Source organism: Hirundo rustica, chromosome 3 (assembly GCF_015227805.2).
Source record: "Hirundo rustica isolate bHirRus1 chromosome 3, bHirRus1.pri.v3, whole genome shotgun sequence".
Classification (NCBI taxonomy): Eukaryota; Metazoa; Chordata; class Aves; order Passeriformes; family Hirundinidae; genus Hirundo; species Hirundo rustica.
The window spans coordinates 25,693,927-25,711,121 of NC_053452.1; the positions used below are offsets into that span (position 1 = coordinate 25,693,927).

Sequence of the window (17,195 nt, forward strand, 5' to 3'; positions counted from 1 at the left end):
TAATCCTTTTATACGGTTTCTAGTTTTTGGGTTTTTTTCTTTCTTCCTTTTGAAAAAAAACGCAAAACATTTCAGGAAGGAAAAAAGAAAAAAAGTTGCTTATATTTTCTAGCTTATGTGTATGGTGATAATGGGATGCTGATTTACTCATTTACAGTTAAGGTGCTGATTTACTCATTTACAGTTAAGGTGCTGATCCACTTGGTTTTTTCCTTACTCTCCCACTTGGAATAATGTGGCCTTTCTATAAAGTACTAAAACTTTTTTTTTTTAATCAGACCTTGTTGAATTTTCAAGCAAGACTGAAGGGTTTAGGTGTTGACAGGTGTTCAGAAAGTCACAGGGTCTGGTAGATGTTCCATAGGAACCAGGAATCTGAACTACTTTTTCACCAGCAATATAACACCTGGAGATGTATGGCCAGATTATTATGGTGTGCCCTAAAGAAACGTCTGCATGAAGGCTGTGAATTTTGGAAGAGTTCATTCATTGCTTTAAAAATTCCTCTACTTGCTATATCTCAGCCACTCTGGGGAGCTGAAGTAGTATTCTGTGGACCCAAAAATGTTTCCAGAGGAGTGTAGCAGTAAGCAGCCTGCTGGGAAGTAACAGAGAATAATTAAATACATAAAGAAGAATATACTTCTCTTTTCCTGTTGTTTAAGACATCCTTTGCAATGCTGTGCCCTGACCGAGACTGCATTTTTTTTTTTTTTTTAGTTGCTACATTTCTGTAAAGATGGTTTCTGTTATAGTGAATCATAGCTGATTAATTGTAACTATCCAAGGTCTTGTGGTTCTTGGATGGCTATCTGTAACCAAGTTATTACTCAGGTGCAGCTTTGTAGATGTTCTTGCACAGAACTCCATTCATCTTTGGAAGCTGCTTTTCCACTGTCAGAAATGGTTTCCAAGCTCCTACATACATTCACAGGATGCACTAAGTGGCTTCTGAGACAGATTTTTTTTAATTTCTGGAAAAATAGTTCTGTGATGATTGGGTGGCAGCATTCAATTTGGTGTGTTGTGTGGTAACAGGATTTATACTGGCCCATTATACAGCCCATTAAAAGCTGCTTGAGTAACAGTGGGGAGCTGGTATTATGGTGTGGTGAGCAGTGCCTACAGACAACTCTGCTGCAGCCTAACTGTGATTCACTAGGCATTGGCTGTGCCTGCTGGATTCCCAGCTGCAATGATCTTTTCTCTGGTTATGTTTACTTCTGCAAATTTGAAAATATGACAAGAAGAATTTTTTCTTAAATACCTTCCCAGATGTGATTTTTGTTAAGTATGTGTATGCTACTGTGTTTGACATTTTAAACGCATTTTCAAGTGATCCTTTTTAGATGCTGTGTTGAAGGAATTGAGTATTTATTCTCATTTATTTCCAGTCTGATCTGGCTGAAAGAAGAGTTGCTTTTGTCCTTAAGTGCTTTAGCTTTTTCAATCACACAGACAGCTTTGCTGGTTTTTTTAGAAGATGTTTAAGTATTCTTTGTGTTGCCCATTTACAAATATATTTTTAACTTGGACACATAGCTTTCTCAGTCTTACAAGGTTTTTTACTGCCTCAGGAATGAGAAGCCTTTTTCCTAGGTTTGTCTGGTCAGTCTGGGCCTCTCACTAAGCCCTACTATTCAGTAATTTCCTGGGTAGAAAGATAGAATATACCTATCCTGGGCGGAAATTAGAGGTAACAGTGCCCCAAAAAAATGGTGGAGACTTGGAAACAAGCGGAAGGATCCATAAAATTGGCCTCCCCAAGTAGTCTTGCCTGACACACAAATCTTGAAAGTACCTTATTGCTGCTACTGAAGTGTAATTTGGGTAAGGACTCTTGCTTGAGCTGGCAAAAGCATCTGTCAGGATAATAGTGAGGCCTCAGACTAATGTATTCTGGGTTTGAGTTGTCTTTTGGGTAATGTTTGTACTGTGACAATGAAAAGTCCAACAGCATTTTCTACTGCATTCAAACAAGATACAACTGCATCAACTAGTTTTCCTTCTATCCTATACACTGGCCATGTTTCTTCTGCGTCTACCACCTTCAAAGGACAGGAGTTTGAGAAGCTGCAAGAGCCATTTAGATCTGCCCACAGGAGCAGTTAGTTCAGTCTAGTGGAAATGGATTTGTAGAATTGAAATGCTTGGTGCTGAGGGCCTAGTGTCCACACTGCACATTTTGAGCAGATTTATTTTTAGTCATAACACTAATCAGGTCCTGTGGACTAAATATCAGTGAGTGTGCGGGACCACTTCTAACAGGAACCCAGTTGGTATGCTGTGAGATACTTTTTATTGTTGGTTAAAATGCAGTAGATAAAAATGCTGGGAACAGCATTCCTCATTTGAACTGATTTTGATGCAGACTGTTTCCTCCACTCATCAGTCTCTTATAGTTTCTGATCTACAAGGAGTACTTCATTTCATTGCCAGATCTTATGTTCTTTTCTAATTCTATCCCAGGTTGCACAGTGTTAAGACATAAAATAATTCCTATTGTCTGTATAACATAATAGTCCTGACTTTTGGGGGTTTTTGAGAGTCAAAAATTATCCTGCCCAGTCTCAAATGCAATATGAGGTGTGAGACAGATGCTGAGAGCTGAAGAAATTACTCTTTTGATTTTTTTTTTTTTAATTTCCTTTCTATCTGCTAATTTGGTCTACAGTTCATTGCATGATACATTTTTGGTACATTCTAGCCCCATTTATGTGCTTTATGAGTCAGTGAAACCATTAAGAATGTAGTTCTTTTATTCTGTTTCATCTAACTACGTTACCAACACAGTCTTCTGGAAGGAATATGTTTCTAAATGAAGCTATTTTAAAGACATTTGTGGTCCCAGCTTATTTCCAACTAAACCAGAGTTTTGAAATATAATTAAATAGCCTTGAAGCATTGGATCTCTACCTTAAAGTTTTGTACTTTGATTTCTATGATATTAAAATGGCTTTACATACCTCTATCTGACATATATCTCTTCATTTGAATGGCTGCTTATTTTTTGATGTAAAATCATAAAGAATGGAAAATTACTTGTTGGTCATGTTAAATTAGAGCTTGATCCTTCCTGTGTTGTTCCCACTTTTCCATTTGCTCTAAGACAGTGATTATATTAATTTTCTGTTTGTTACTATGTTATAAGTTCTTACAGTTTATCGGTGCATTTGGAGATGATCTATGATTGTTTCATTAATTTGTCTTACAGTGGGGAAGGGAGCACAGTGCAGCTTCAACTGGCAAGTTGCCTTTCATTATATAGAGGAAAACAATGCACTCATTAACTGAGAACCATGAGTAAAAACATTTACAGGTGTGATCAAAAAGTAGTGCTCCGTTCTTGTGAAATAATTCATTGTAGTAAGTGGCAGTAGATCAGATTCCCAACGCTCATAAATGAAAATAAATACATAAAAGACATCGGTTTGCAGTCTTCAGTATTACAATGCTTCTGGATTCTCTGGAGGTGCTGAGAAGTAAAAGGAATTGAAGTTCATTAAAGAGGTAATTAAATTTAATGGCAGAATTGCAACATAAAATTATGCAGCAAAAATGGTGAAAAATCTTGATGCCAACACTGCGCTCGCAAAACTGGGTGTTTGCTAGCAAGGTGAATTACAGCATCTAATGGCAGGCAGATGGTTTGGCAGTAAAAAGGAAAAATATGTTCACATCAAGTTTACCAGGCATATCAGAAATTCTATGTTCCTGCCTGTCTGTTATGCCTGGCTAGTATATGTTTATTCCTATGTGCATTTTGTATTGCTGTACTTCTTGACCCAAATTCATTTAAAAAGAATTCAATTTAATTCAGATTTGGAGCTGATTTATTTATTTATTTATTTATTTTAAAAATAAATATATATATATAAAAAATGAACAGTGATGCATTGCAGTATAAAGAACAAATTTCTGTAGCAGACCTGCTTTTAGCGGGCTGTACATCTCCTCTGTGACTGTGAAATTGCAGGACGGCATGCAGATGATGCCTTAAATAACATCCCGTGAATTAAACTACTTTTATCTATCGGATTCTATTTCTGTTGAAAAAGAAAGATTTCACATATGTTTGATTTCTATTCATATAGCAATGAAAGTTAAGGTTGCTTGTAGCATACATTTATATATCATGCCACGCTTACTCTAATTTTGAGAGTCTTTCAGCAACAGAATAGTGGCCGGTGACTTTTTATGTTTATCATGCCATCTCCTTTAGTGCTGTAAATAATTGAAGTGATATACTGAAGCATAGCACTGTACAGGCAGTTGCTTAGAAATGCAAAAAAAAAATCTTTGTAGCAGCATGATTTTACTTTGAATATCTTTTTCAGGTCAGATTTTGCAAAACTGAGTAGTAAAATCTCGTATATTTTCAGTTTTAAATTAATGGGTTTTTGCTTGTATTTGTCTTTACTGAAGATTTTTGTTTCTTCTTTCCAATATTTTAAGTATCATGATATTTTCTTAAAGAGTAATCAGATATTAATTTGCTTGTTTTTATGTTCAGAGCAGTCTAGGAGGTCATCTTTTAGGACTGTTTCCAATTTAGTGTGAAGAGGAACATTGGAGTAAGGAGAAGTAAAACAAAATATTTCCTTTCCTAATATGTAGAAAACCACCAAAGATCACTTAACTGTTTTCCTCAAAAATATTGGCTCAGAGCCGAGGCATGGGTCTCACTCATTAGTTTGCAAGTATCTGCAGAGAATTCTGGATTTGCAGATTCACGTATGCACAGATGTGGTTCACTTCCAACAGCTTTGCCCAGAGTATACCCTCTGCTGGTCTGGGCATGACTGAAACAGACAAGCAGTGTAAAAAGAAGAGAACAGTTGTGAAATAAACATCCTCAGATTGAGAAGGATGTATGTCCCAGGTGGATTTTTAAGAAACAAGGTAGAAGAAAATTGAGAGTTACTTGCCTGCATCCAGAACTTTCTGGATCTGATTTGATGCTGGACTGCTGTTGCTACTGGGAGAAGCAGAGGCTATTTTTATCCTGATGTATAATTGCAGTGGTTCCAGACAATAACAGCCCTTTTCAGAACTAGTTACTGACAAGCTACCAAATCTTTAGAAGCTTGTTAGGACAGTCTCTTGTGTTTGCTGCTTCTTAATTTCTTTGGCTACCACTAATGTTAATCTTATGCAAAAATTTGAACAATTATTTCCTTTAGACTTGAGCAATAAGAAATTTGGAGCAATGTATTTTCTGTGTTCAAAATCTAATCTGAAATTTTGCCTAAATGTAGGGTGCACAGGCATAGCAACTGCAGCCTTCTCTCACGTTTTTTGTACATAGAACTTGTTAAGCTTTGCTGAATTTGTGGATTTAATCCATAATTTTAGGCCCTGGCACTGGACTGTATCCATTTGTTTTGTTTTTATGGTTGTCAGCTGCAATCTGTTATAAAACCTTGAGAGCACCTTCTTGGTTCTGCTCTTTAAGATAATTAAACCAAGGAAAACTTAATTAAGGTAACGCTGGATCATTTGGTCTAACCCTTAAAGCTCTTAGAGCTGCTTGGTGATGCAGGCTGAGCAGAGAGCGATCTCCCTGCTGATAATGCCAATTGTTTGTCTTGTCCATCTCCCTGCCACCTTTGTAATTCACTGTCTGTTTGACTTTTGGCTTTAGCTTATTTTGGAAAGTGTGGGGAGTGTTGGTTTATGTTTGAAGTCTAAGTATTTTAATTGGATGTTGAATTATTCATGAGTAGCTTGCTGAGCACAGTTTTTTGGGTTGTCAGTTTATTATTGTTATTATTGAATTAAATATAATTTCAGTTAACTATTTACAATTATTCTTTGAATTCTACAATCTTAACAATAATATTGAAATATTAATATTGAAAGTTTATTGAGAAAAATAAGTGGTTAGCTTGTGTTGGTTTAATACTGAGTTTTATTTTAGGTAGGTGAAGACAATACTGTGTTCTGGAAATGACGTTGGTTAGTTATTTATTTAGTTCCTTTTCTAAAACAATTCTTTAATGGTGGAATTAGAAAAAAGTCATGCAAAGAAAAATGACAAAAGTAGTTTTTGAACTTTCCATCAAGATGTGCCTCATATCTGCATTTTTAATTAAAAACCACAAAAATTAAGGTATTTTAGTGATTTCTAAAATTAACAGTGAATTTGGATCTGAATTGCATAGCTAGATTATACAAAACATTGTATATCGCTATTTAGTTTTGAACCTAGTTACTATTTAACAGCCAAATGCTCTAGAATTTCTACACTTATTTGGAAATTCACTGGTTTTCACAAGTTTCTATGGAAAGGAGAACTGCAAGTTAGTTTGATTTTAAGAGAGCCATGGATATACACACACCTCACACCTCCAGACCTCCCAACTTGTGTCCTGTATCATCCCCACCCTCGTCCTGTTCCCACTGACACCCCAAATGCTACACTGCCTGCGTTTTATTATGTATTATTTATTTGTTTTGTTCTCATTGTTATTATCATATTTGTTCCATTATGTTTGAGGCTGGTTTTATTATTATCTTTTATTTTATTGTTTTTATAATTTCATTTTGTCTTTGTGTTGTATTTATTATTAATTTGTTTTGCGCTCGTGTACTTCAAACTCCCACACAGCGTTCTTCTGATGGTTGCAATCTTCCCCTACTCAGTACAGCACTGGAAGCAATGTCCATTGGTGCATCAGCTCTTACCTCTGTATCACTTAGGCAGAAGTAACCTAGCTTTATATGGGCTCTTAATTTTGACTTTACATTCTGAGCAACAAAACACCCTTGGGCTCTGAAGTCAGCCTCTGGAGTTTGATCTGAGAATGTTCTTTGTAGTGTTCATAGCATACTCAGACTTTACTTTAGAAGTGTGGTCAAAAAGGAAATCATTTTAATTATGCAAAAGGAAGATAAGAAGCTAGCAGGTAGCAACAGAAGAGAAATGCAGTCACGCCACATTCACTGTTTGAGCAGTAGTGACAGAAGGATCTCAGGAAAGACTGCTTAGCTACAACCCTTATCAATGCCAACATGTTAGGTTGAAAGGGGTTGACAGATATCAGGAAATGTGTTCATAATAGAGCCTTATTCTTGGAAATGATTTGTGGACAAATCATTTTATGTTTTATGTACTGCCAAGCTTTAAAAAAAAAAAAGAAAGTGTGTGTGTTCTTGTCTCATATTTGCCATCTCCACAAAGAGGGACCAAAGGTTGTGGAAAAACATTTGAATATTACTTATTTATTCCACAGCCTTTCAAAATCTAAAGCAGTTAATACCAAGGGTCTGAATCACTGCTGTTGAATCTTAACTTGTAAGACTGTGGCAGCAGGTACAGAAACATGCATTCTGTAATAAATTTTTTGAGATTCAAGATAAAATTGCAGTAACATACTTTATTATTAGTTTCTCCATGATCATTTATAACTTCAGTGAGTTTAAATCTTGGTGCACATTATTTTACTGCGGAATATCAGATTTATAGGATACAGCAGTGTGTTTTTATCTAGCATTCAGCACTGGTATAATTCTGCAATTGTAAGTTGTGTGGGGTGTAATTGCTGAGTGGGGCTTGAGTCCTTAAGCCAGAGGATTGCACTGAGTTACGTCTGTTACGTAAACAGGTCTTTGAATTTAGAAGGGCTTATGTCATAGCTGCAACAAATGGTTTTTTTCTGATAGCAGTGTGACACAATGCACCTCAAGAGTCATTATACAACTCCAGGTACTGGAGGAACTTCTGATCTGTTAATTGATAACCTTTTGTGTCCCTGCATCTTTGCTCATTTCCTGCATGATATGTTGAGCCCGGTCAAACTCTCTATGCACCTTTTCCTTCACTGTGTGTGATACATAGATGTACTCCCAAGAAATGTTTACTACTCTCCAAGAAATTTTTACAGTTTAGAACAATTCATCTACAAAAGTGGAGATGAAAGTAAAGTTTTGGAAAAAAAACCCCTCAATTTCAATAATGGAATGTTTTAATTAAGTAGGTTGAGAGATCCATTTGTTTAAAACCTGTGACAACACCAGGATTTTGGGGGTACCTTAGACTAAGTTAATATGGTTTTTTTGGCTAACTAATGGAAGTTGTACACATGTACTGCTGCAGTGAATAAAATGTTTTTAATTTCCTCCCGGTAACATGGTGAACCGCCTTTTTAATTAAAATTGTAATTTTTAAGCACTATTATAGCATTGTAATTTTAGAAATAATAGTCCTAGTTGTAAATCCCAAACTGTGGAGAACCTTTGCCTTTATAATTAATTTAAAAATCCATACATTAAGAGGTTGGTACATGAGAATTCTCTGAGTATCTTTTGTTTCTGAGCTGCTGTTCTTATACGTACGTCATTACTTTTGGGGGCAGAAGGTCAGAGGTTTTGCTGCAGTGTTTAGTGATTTGTCTTTATCAAGTTGTTCTTTGTTAGCAAAGATCTGAAATCTTAACAGTAACAGTATGTGAGTTCCATGTGTAAGAGGACACTTTTTTGGGTATGACACAGTCTGAAAGAAGAGGCTGCGTCTTTCTGTGTATTTACTGGTGCTGGTGTTCTTCTGTTGCAGTGCGGTTGGCACGTTTGCTCGAGCCTTGGACTGCAGTAGTTCTGTCAGGCAACCCAGTTTACACATGAGTGCAGCTGCTGCTTCCCGAGACATCACACTGGTAGGTGGCTTCTTAAACATCCTACAACTTCTGTAACCATGAATTCAACACTACCTGGTACTCCAAAGGCCCCATTTTCTGTGTGTTATCCTCTAGATACCTGCATGCAAGGTGTGTGTGTGTTAGAGAATCCTGTGTGTTTTCTCTAAGCTTTCCAGTGCTGCCCTTGTAATCACACTGTGCAACCCTTGGCTTTAGTTGTGGATCACCCGCAGCAGAATGGATAATACACACTGTATAGGGATTCATTTGGAGCAGTGTCATTTAAAGTATGTGGTAATAAAGCTGATTGAAAATTGTGTGGATAATACTTTGTACTTACTGAATGTATATGTCATCATATTTTCTAAAGGATAAGCAATCTGACTTTGTAAGCATATTTTTAAAGAACATTTTACTTAGCATATTCCTGCTATGCTTCCTTAGTATGCTGTTCACTGTTAATGTAAGCACCTGCATCTTTTAGAGAAAGTGAAAAAATATATTGATTACAGGTTTATTTCTGTATAATCATACCAGCTGAGGAGGTGTGCTGCAGTAAATAAAGTATATCTGGAATACTATGTGAGACCAAAAGTGTTACTGTTCCAGAAAATCAAGTTTGACTTAGATTTCCAAAGACATCAACTGTTGTTTTATTATTTTAGGTATTTTTGTACCAAAACACGATCTCATAGTTTAGGCTAAAGAAGACCTGCTATTTACCAGATACTGGATTATTAGAATTAGAAGAAACTTAATAAAACTATCAGATTACTTTAAAATAGTTAAGGCACTGCCTTGTAAAGTGAATAGAGAGCCCCTAGAATTCAGTTGCCCAAAATTTTGTGGGAATGGGCAGTACCAGCAGGTCAAAAAAAGGTTAGAAAAATTATGTAGCCATATAGTACCATAAATTAATACTGAGGAGAATAGGGAAGGGGGTACCTTCTAAATCTCCTCATTCTAAAGCTTTGTAGATGCTGGTCACTTAAATGGGAATTGACCTCAGACTGTGATTAGATTTACCTGAATATTTTAGCTAATATTCCTTGGTGCTACTGTAAGAGATGTAATGCTAAGTTAGATAGGTGATTGGTCTGATTCAGTGGGACAATTCTTGTATTCCAGATAAAATAATTTTTTTATTGTGATGAGAAAAATATTTAATTTATTACCTTCTGCAGTGTACTCAAAGGCTACTGAACAGGAAACTAATTTAATCTGGACTATGATAGTATTGTAAGGGCAGGGGCAAAATGAATTTTCTGTTTCATAGTTGCTAATATGACTTTCACAAGCACAATTCTGTTTGCATTAAATACTTTATTTTGTCCATCAAAATGGTCCTTTAACATTTTTCCTTTTATTAGTATTTCGTTGGAATAAGAATTTCTAATAAATTTCACATATTACGTATCCCTTCTTTACTTGCATTCTTTTTTCAGTGATTATGAGAGTGGATTTATCCTTACGGCAATTTCTCATTTGAAAGTATGCGTGCGATGCTGCTAATAAAGGGATACTTTGTTTGAGTGCCACGTTAGTGTTTCTCCATTGCAAATGATCCATTAAGTTCCATTCCACTTAATGAAAGGCATATCTTATAGTGAGGCATCAGAGGAGCCACCCTAGGCTTAATTATTGTGTCTGTCTCATTTTCCTACCCCCTCAGCTTTTTAAAACCCTACTTTTTTGCTTTTTGGCAACGTACTTCCTTCTAAGTTAAGAAAAGACATATTTGTCATTATAGTAGTTACTTTTTCAGACATTTCCATGTTAATTGGGAGCATATTTTCAGCAGCGGTTAAAGTTAGTAGAGCTGTTTGCAGAACTTGTGATGTGTCTCATCTATACTTTAGATATAGGTGCACAACACTATGAAAATGATACCATCTGTCTTCTTAATGCAAGGCAGAGAACCCTCACACCTGAGGTGCTATTAATGGGATTTCAGTGCACCACACCTGTGGCTTTCCAGTATTCTTAATTAAGTTTTAATCCTAATTAGTTTTAGTCAGAGATAACTGTAAACAGACTGATATTAAAAAAAAAAAAGCCTAGATTATGAACATAGATGAATTCAGGATTGATGTACACGTTTCTTGCAGATAAATAACAACTGAGAGGCTGTTTTCAGGCTCCTTTATTTTGAAAACATAGGGAAGGTAATGAGACAAGATAGGAAACCCCCTGCTTTTAGAAAACCCTACTGAAGGCATGAAACAATGTGTGTTTACCTTCTTAGATGATAATAAATTTGCTTCTCTTGCAATGGTAAAGACTTGTGAAAAAAGCAATAAAACTTGCATTTCTGGCCTTCTCAAAGGCAGTGTTTTATTTTATAATGAAAACTGATCTCTAAGAAAGGAAAGAGACTGGGAAAAGCTTCTGTTGCAGATTCCTAAATATTTCATAGTGCATATACTGACCATGAAAGCCATTTAAAGCAAAGCAGGCTGATTGCATCACTTGCTTCTTGTGGTGAGTTTGTTCAGAAGAGCTTATATGACCTTACTGTAGGGACCTAAATCTGATACTGGATGTCTCTTCAAAATGAAGTGTATGAGCAGACTTTTCCTTTGCATTTTGAGTGGTGTCATTTAAACCATTTTTATTACACTCCCATATATGTGGTTCCTAAGGTAAACAGACTTAAAATATGATTGAATTGGAGAATCCACACTCAGTTTCCAGTTTAAGTGCTTTGTTGGAGGCAGCTCAGGCTGGAGTTGAAGCTGTCTTGTGTGGCTGGTTGCAGGATGTCCTCTCATGCCCTTGCTTCTAGCTCCATGCAGCCCTTCCTTAGCTTGTGGTGGAAAGTTTCTTCCTCTGCCTGCTTATATTTGGACATGAAGTTGCCTCTTGCCTGCATGGCTGACACTTTTCCTCTGACGGGCCCCCTTGTCTGTGCTGGACAGCATGCTCTGGGCGAGAGCTCGTAGGGAAGGGTGGTTCTTTGTCCTCCAGGCTTCTGTTTGAGAGAGGCAATGCCAGGTCTCCTAGTCTCCTGCTTCTTAGGGTACAGCAGATAAAGAAAACACTCCAGGATTTTTTCTTTCAGCCTTTATTAATTGCTTCAGGCTTCTTTTGCTTACCACAATTTGCGCTGCAGTGTGGAAATTTGATGTAGGTGAGGGCTAACAAATCTGTCCTTATCAAAGAACTTGTCAGTGGTCTTCTGTCACAGGACAGCTCAGCAAAGACAGCACTTATCCACACGGGTCAGTATGAGTCTTTTCTTTAGCAGTGGCAACAAATTTTTATAGAGTCAAATGTTTATTATAGCTATAAAATGAACATAAAGCATGAGCAAGTTTCTGATTTATCCACTTCTGTCATCATTTTTATGAAAGTTGGTATCAGTGAATAGATCTGGATTCAGCAGCTGTTTGGAAGATGCTCTGTGTGTACTGCTTTTCTATGAGAGCTGCAATTTAAACAAAGATTTAAACCTCAGTAATACATCTACTGTAGGGGTTCAGTCTTTAGACCTGGTTTACTCATTGCCTGAATGGTAAACAGTAAACCAGTGATTTCTGTGTACATTGTCTAACATGAAGCTGATAGATTTTAGAGATTATATTACATATTTTCATATTAGAGTACTTGATTTTAACAACGACTTTTCTCCAGGCTGGTGAATTTGATTGAACCATAAGTAAAATGATACATTGTAGGATAATAGTGACATTGCTTCTTGCAGACAAAACAAGTTTCAGAATCTTGTGCTTGATAGCACTCAGAGACTTATAATAAACACTGGAGAAAGACAATAGTCATTGATAGAAAACGGCAAAAGATCAGAAAAATCTATTATTTGTGGTAGATTTGTATGCAGAAGCTCAGCTGGAATTGCTGACACGTAATGCAGGAGTGTTCCTTCCTTGAAAGCTTTTCTCATGGCTTTCCTCATAGCTGGGTTTGTGGCCTTGTGAGAGTTGGCACGCTATGCCTGGAGCTGTGGGTGGGACACATTGAAAGGAGGCTGATAGAAAGTTTTAAACATTATCACACTTATCACTCTGATACCTCCTTCAGCACAGCCAGTTGGATTGTGCTGATGGGGTCTTTTGGGACGCTGAGTCAGAAATGCTTCTTGCGTGCTGTTCATTTTCCCGACGGGTGGAATTGTTTACTTTTCATATTCCCCATCACTGGTTAGCAATGGGAGCGTTCAGTGTTACCTACAGGGGGAAGATTGTTCTAATTTGTTTGTTTTCTGTTTCTCCCTTTTCTAACAGAAAGGGAATCAACCAAAGAAACCTTATTTACTGGTCTGTGACAACTGTTTAGCAAGGGACAAAACTCTTGCCGCTCTTTCAGTATGATGAGAAATAAAACAATAAATGTCTTCCTCTGCCAGCAATGAGAATATTGAGCTCATAGATGTCTGAGCAGCTGTTTAGTTACTATTTAGAGCTTCTGTTAATTGGAAATGGCCCCACAGTCAATATATGCCACCGTCTTTATTGGGTTTCTTGGAACCAATTTCTACCAACAAGAGATTCTCTAGAAATCTTTGCTAGTAATTTGCAGGAACTAATAAACTAAAGTCATTTAAACATGGTAAACATTTTATCAAGGTATTTCCTTTCCCAGGTTAAGTAATAAACCATTTATTTTCCTCATATTCTGCAGCAGAAAACTATGATATCAAAATAGATTCTAAATTTAGCCTTAATTGAGGCTCCTTGCTTGGTTTGTAGAGAATCATATATTGAATTTGCATTAACTGAGACAGACTACTGTCTATTTAAACACGTCTTTATTCTCTCCTTGTCCCTGCCAGTTTCACGCAATGGACACACTGCATAAACACAACTATGACCTGAGCAGTGCCATCAGTGTTCTAGTGCCTCTGGGAGGGCCTGTCTTGTGTAGAGATGAAATGGAAGAGTGGTCAGCATCAGAAGCTAGTTTATTTGAAGAGGCCTTGGAAAAGTATGGCAAGGACTTCAATGACATTCGACAAGACTTTGTAAGTACAAAAGCAGTGCCCTCTCCTGTAGCTGTTTTGCCGTGGTTGAGCATAGCTGCTTTCTGTAGGTTTGGGAGTTTTAGCTAGGGGGGAAATCTGTGTAGCTGATACTTGTGTTTAACATATCTATACATTTTATCTGGCTGAAAGTCAATATGCTTTCTTGTTCAATGCTATTGCTTGAAAAGATGTTGGCAGAAGATAATCTGTTTAGAGGTTTAATATCAGGTAGGACGTCTCATGCTGAGACATTCCGATAAGGATTTTTACACGGATCTTACAAGCATCTGAAAAAGGTCCAAGAACTTTGCAGAGTATTTCCACAGTTTCCAGTGAAATTCATTAGCAGCTGCATGGCTGATTCCCCTGGGTGTTTTTGGAAAGCTGGGGTTTCCTACTATCGTTAGCAGAGAGAAATTTGTATTCAGATAGTACATTTTAAAATGTACTACAGGGAGTTGTTTTGACATATTATATGTTCTGGCAGTTTTGAAAAGTAAAAGTAATGTTTTCCAATATGTTCTAAGTAGAATAATTTTGGTACTGAAGTATCAGGTTATAGGGCAGTAAACCTTTAATTTGCTAATTCTAATGCAGAGTAATGAAATTAAATTAATTCTAACACTGATTGCTGGAATTGCTAGTAATTTGCTGCAATTTTTTTTTTTTTTCACATTTTATGGAGAGTCTTTTTCTTTCAAGGAAAAATATTTCCTTTGTTGTACCATGTTCAAGTTGGGCTTCATGAAGAAGTTAAGATTTGAACCAAAGGAATTCCATTATTTAAAATGGAAGTCGATTGAAACATTTTCACATTAATCTCATTCTGTTAGACACTGAGAGCTCAGACTTTTTTTTTTTTTTCTTTGCAAAAGTTTATTAATAATTTTTGTGAGAGAGGAAAAAAAGGTACTGTATGGTAAATGTAGAAGTCCTTCCAAGACAGAGTGCAGGACAGTGGGAGGAGGCTTGGCAACGAGCTGAGGCAATTTCCTTCATTTTCACAGATTTGAAATTGAACAGGTAATGAGTGAAGGTGGGAAGGGAAGGCTATTGTTTTTCTAAAGAATTGACATTTTAATAGTTGTATTATATCTGCGTGCTTAATTTTGAGATTCCTGAGGGAGAAAATGTTCACTGCGTTCATGACAAAAGGTTGAAAGTTGCATCATGGCTGAAACAGCTCTTTTAAGATCAAGAAAATATTATTGAAAAAGGATATTTATAGATATTTTAGAACTGAAATCTTAATGTAAACTACATTCCTTATTATTTCTTATACAGACAAATGGTTCTTATTTGTAATTGTACAATATGTCTTCTAATTAAATGGTTCCTAATATATAATATTTGGCTTTTGAAAATGCCTTAAGCGTATAACATCTTTTATTGGCTGTTTTACAAGTCGTGATTTAACGCAATTTGTGAGCAAGCATGCAGAAGGCTTGTCTCTGGTATTTATGTAGTATTTTTATTTTCTGTATAATTTCTGTGTTGCCTTCATCATTGAAGTGATACAGTGTAATGTTAAGAATTTTAATGTTAATGTAAAGAATTGCTTCTGCATTTGTAATATTCAATGTGTTCACTAGAAGCTGTTTACAATGTTCAGATTTTGTCTTGGATGCCCTGATAAAATTTTGTCCTGATACCCTCCCACTTTCAGTAAATCTTCCTTCCCAAAATGCAGCTGTTTTCCCTGGTCTCGTCCCAAAGCAGGAGACACACCGATCTGGTGTTAGCATTGCACAGCCTGCCGAGGGCACCTTAACCATGAGTCAGAGTGCAGCGCAAATGGATGTGGGGCGCTAATTAATTATCGCTTCATTTAGTTAGAACAGGGATATTATCTATTCTTAGTCACTTTCTTTTTTTAATCTTTGAAAAAGAGTAATTTTAAAAACATCCTTAGAAGAACATCTATATTATATCGCAATTTATATGGTACTAAGAACAGTGCACAGTCTTTATTTAATTCTATGTAATTTGAAATCTTTCAATTATGTTAGTCATTGTGTACTCTTGGGATATCTTAATTTCTCTAGTGTAAAATTTATGTGTTCTCACTTCCTGTGTAGCATTGTAAAAGTGCAGGGATTTGAAAACACACATTTGTTTTTTAAGTAATCATCAAAAATAGCCCTTCGAGATTTAGATCACAGATATGTGAAAAGTTTCTGCAAGGTGAAGTAGGTATAAATATGTAGCACATAAGTAGTGATTTTCCATGATAATACTCTGTGTGTTATCATCCCTCTCTCCAGGGGTGAGCCATTGGTAAGTTTACTTGCTGATAGGTATTTGAGTACTCTTGGATGTGTTGTAAGAGCAAGGGCAAAGGAGATAATGAACAGATAGTGTATGTGTGAACTTGTCTGGGTCTCCGCATGGGATCTAATGATAAAATTAAAGTCTGCAGTGCCTGAGATTAAACTCCAACTTCAGCAGTCATGCAGTGGTGCCACAGGACCGGCAAGAAAGTCACGTTACGTGGCAGAAAGGGGTTGGTAGCAGTCTCCTGAAGCAGAAGGGTGATGTAGTACCTGCCTGAGTCATTCCGTCCCAGAGGAGTTGCCTTTTCTGTGTTGGCCCAGATTTGCAAGGCACAGCAGCTGCAATTGCAGCCCTTACATGGCAATTCTGTAAAGGGCAGATTCATTTGCTTTTCCAGCAGTTACTGTGAACTGCCACTGTTCGATCTTCAATATGCAGCTCAAGTGTTAAGCTACAAACACTAAATATTAGTAAACAAGATTGTTATAAATTAAATGAAGTAAAGGTATTTACCTTTTTTTCATAGACAGGAGATGCTCATTTGTAATCAAGTTACCATCTAGCTTTTGAATAATAATTTTCATCAACTATTGACTTATTGACTCTTGTAGGAGAGGTTCTTCTATCTTTCAGACTCTGTGTGAACCCTAATCAAGCTAAACCTTATAGGCTAATTCAATTTACTTGATGTGCTTGAATTATTTCACATCCCAGAGTAGTAGAATGGAAAAAGAATGGATATTTTATGTTTTCGGAACATAACTATTTTCCTAACAGTAAGTCAAAGATGTTGTACTTGTTAATTCTTAGATTTTCATTATCAACAGTTTTTAGAAATTTATAACTATTACATCTCAGATATGGGAGGAAAGGCCTTGGTAATCAAGAATAGGAACTGTTTATAGAAAGCAGCTGTTTTCCAGCTTTAGAAATTTGTGATAACATGCCTTAAAATTACCATGTTCATTTTAAAATGCTTAATAATCCTAATTTTTTCTTGCTGATCTGATTTGATTGGTCTGTTTTTCGCCTGGAGAAACTAAAGAAACTTAAAATTCCCCTCTCTCTGTTTTTGTAGAGCTGATAGCTTTTGCTAATTTTTTCCTGCAAAAATGTTATACAGAGGAGCATACATACTTCTTCCAAGAACAGAATTTGGTAATGACAGTATTCACACAAATAATTCCGTGGCTGTTCCCAGCTTCACGGGCAGTTCAGAGCATTAAGTGCATAGGTAAATGGAATACAGGTTATCCATACTCTGTCTGTCAAACAGTTGTTCCAAGTTTTGAATCAACGTGTAAAAG

General features: G+C 36.4%; 1 protein-coding gene across 3 annotated transcripts in view; it reads left to right on the forward strand.

The window, feature by feature from the left end:
* Positions 1–17,195, forward strand: part of MTA3 (metastasis associated 1 family member 3) — a 137,986-nt gene that overhangs the window by 54,658 nt on the left and 66,133 nt on the right. For all 3 annotated transcript variants that reach the window (XM_040059828.2, XM_040059827.2, XM_040059829.2), the window contains exons 8-9: positions 8,555–8,654; positions 13,426–13,614. In XM_040059828.2, coding sequence (XP_039915762.1) covers positions 8,555–8,654; positions 13,426–13,614 — 289 coding nt within the window. The remainder of the gene's footprint in view (positions 1–8,554; positions 8,655–13,425; positions 13,615–17,195) is intronic.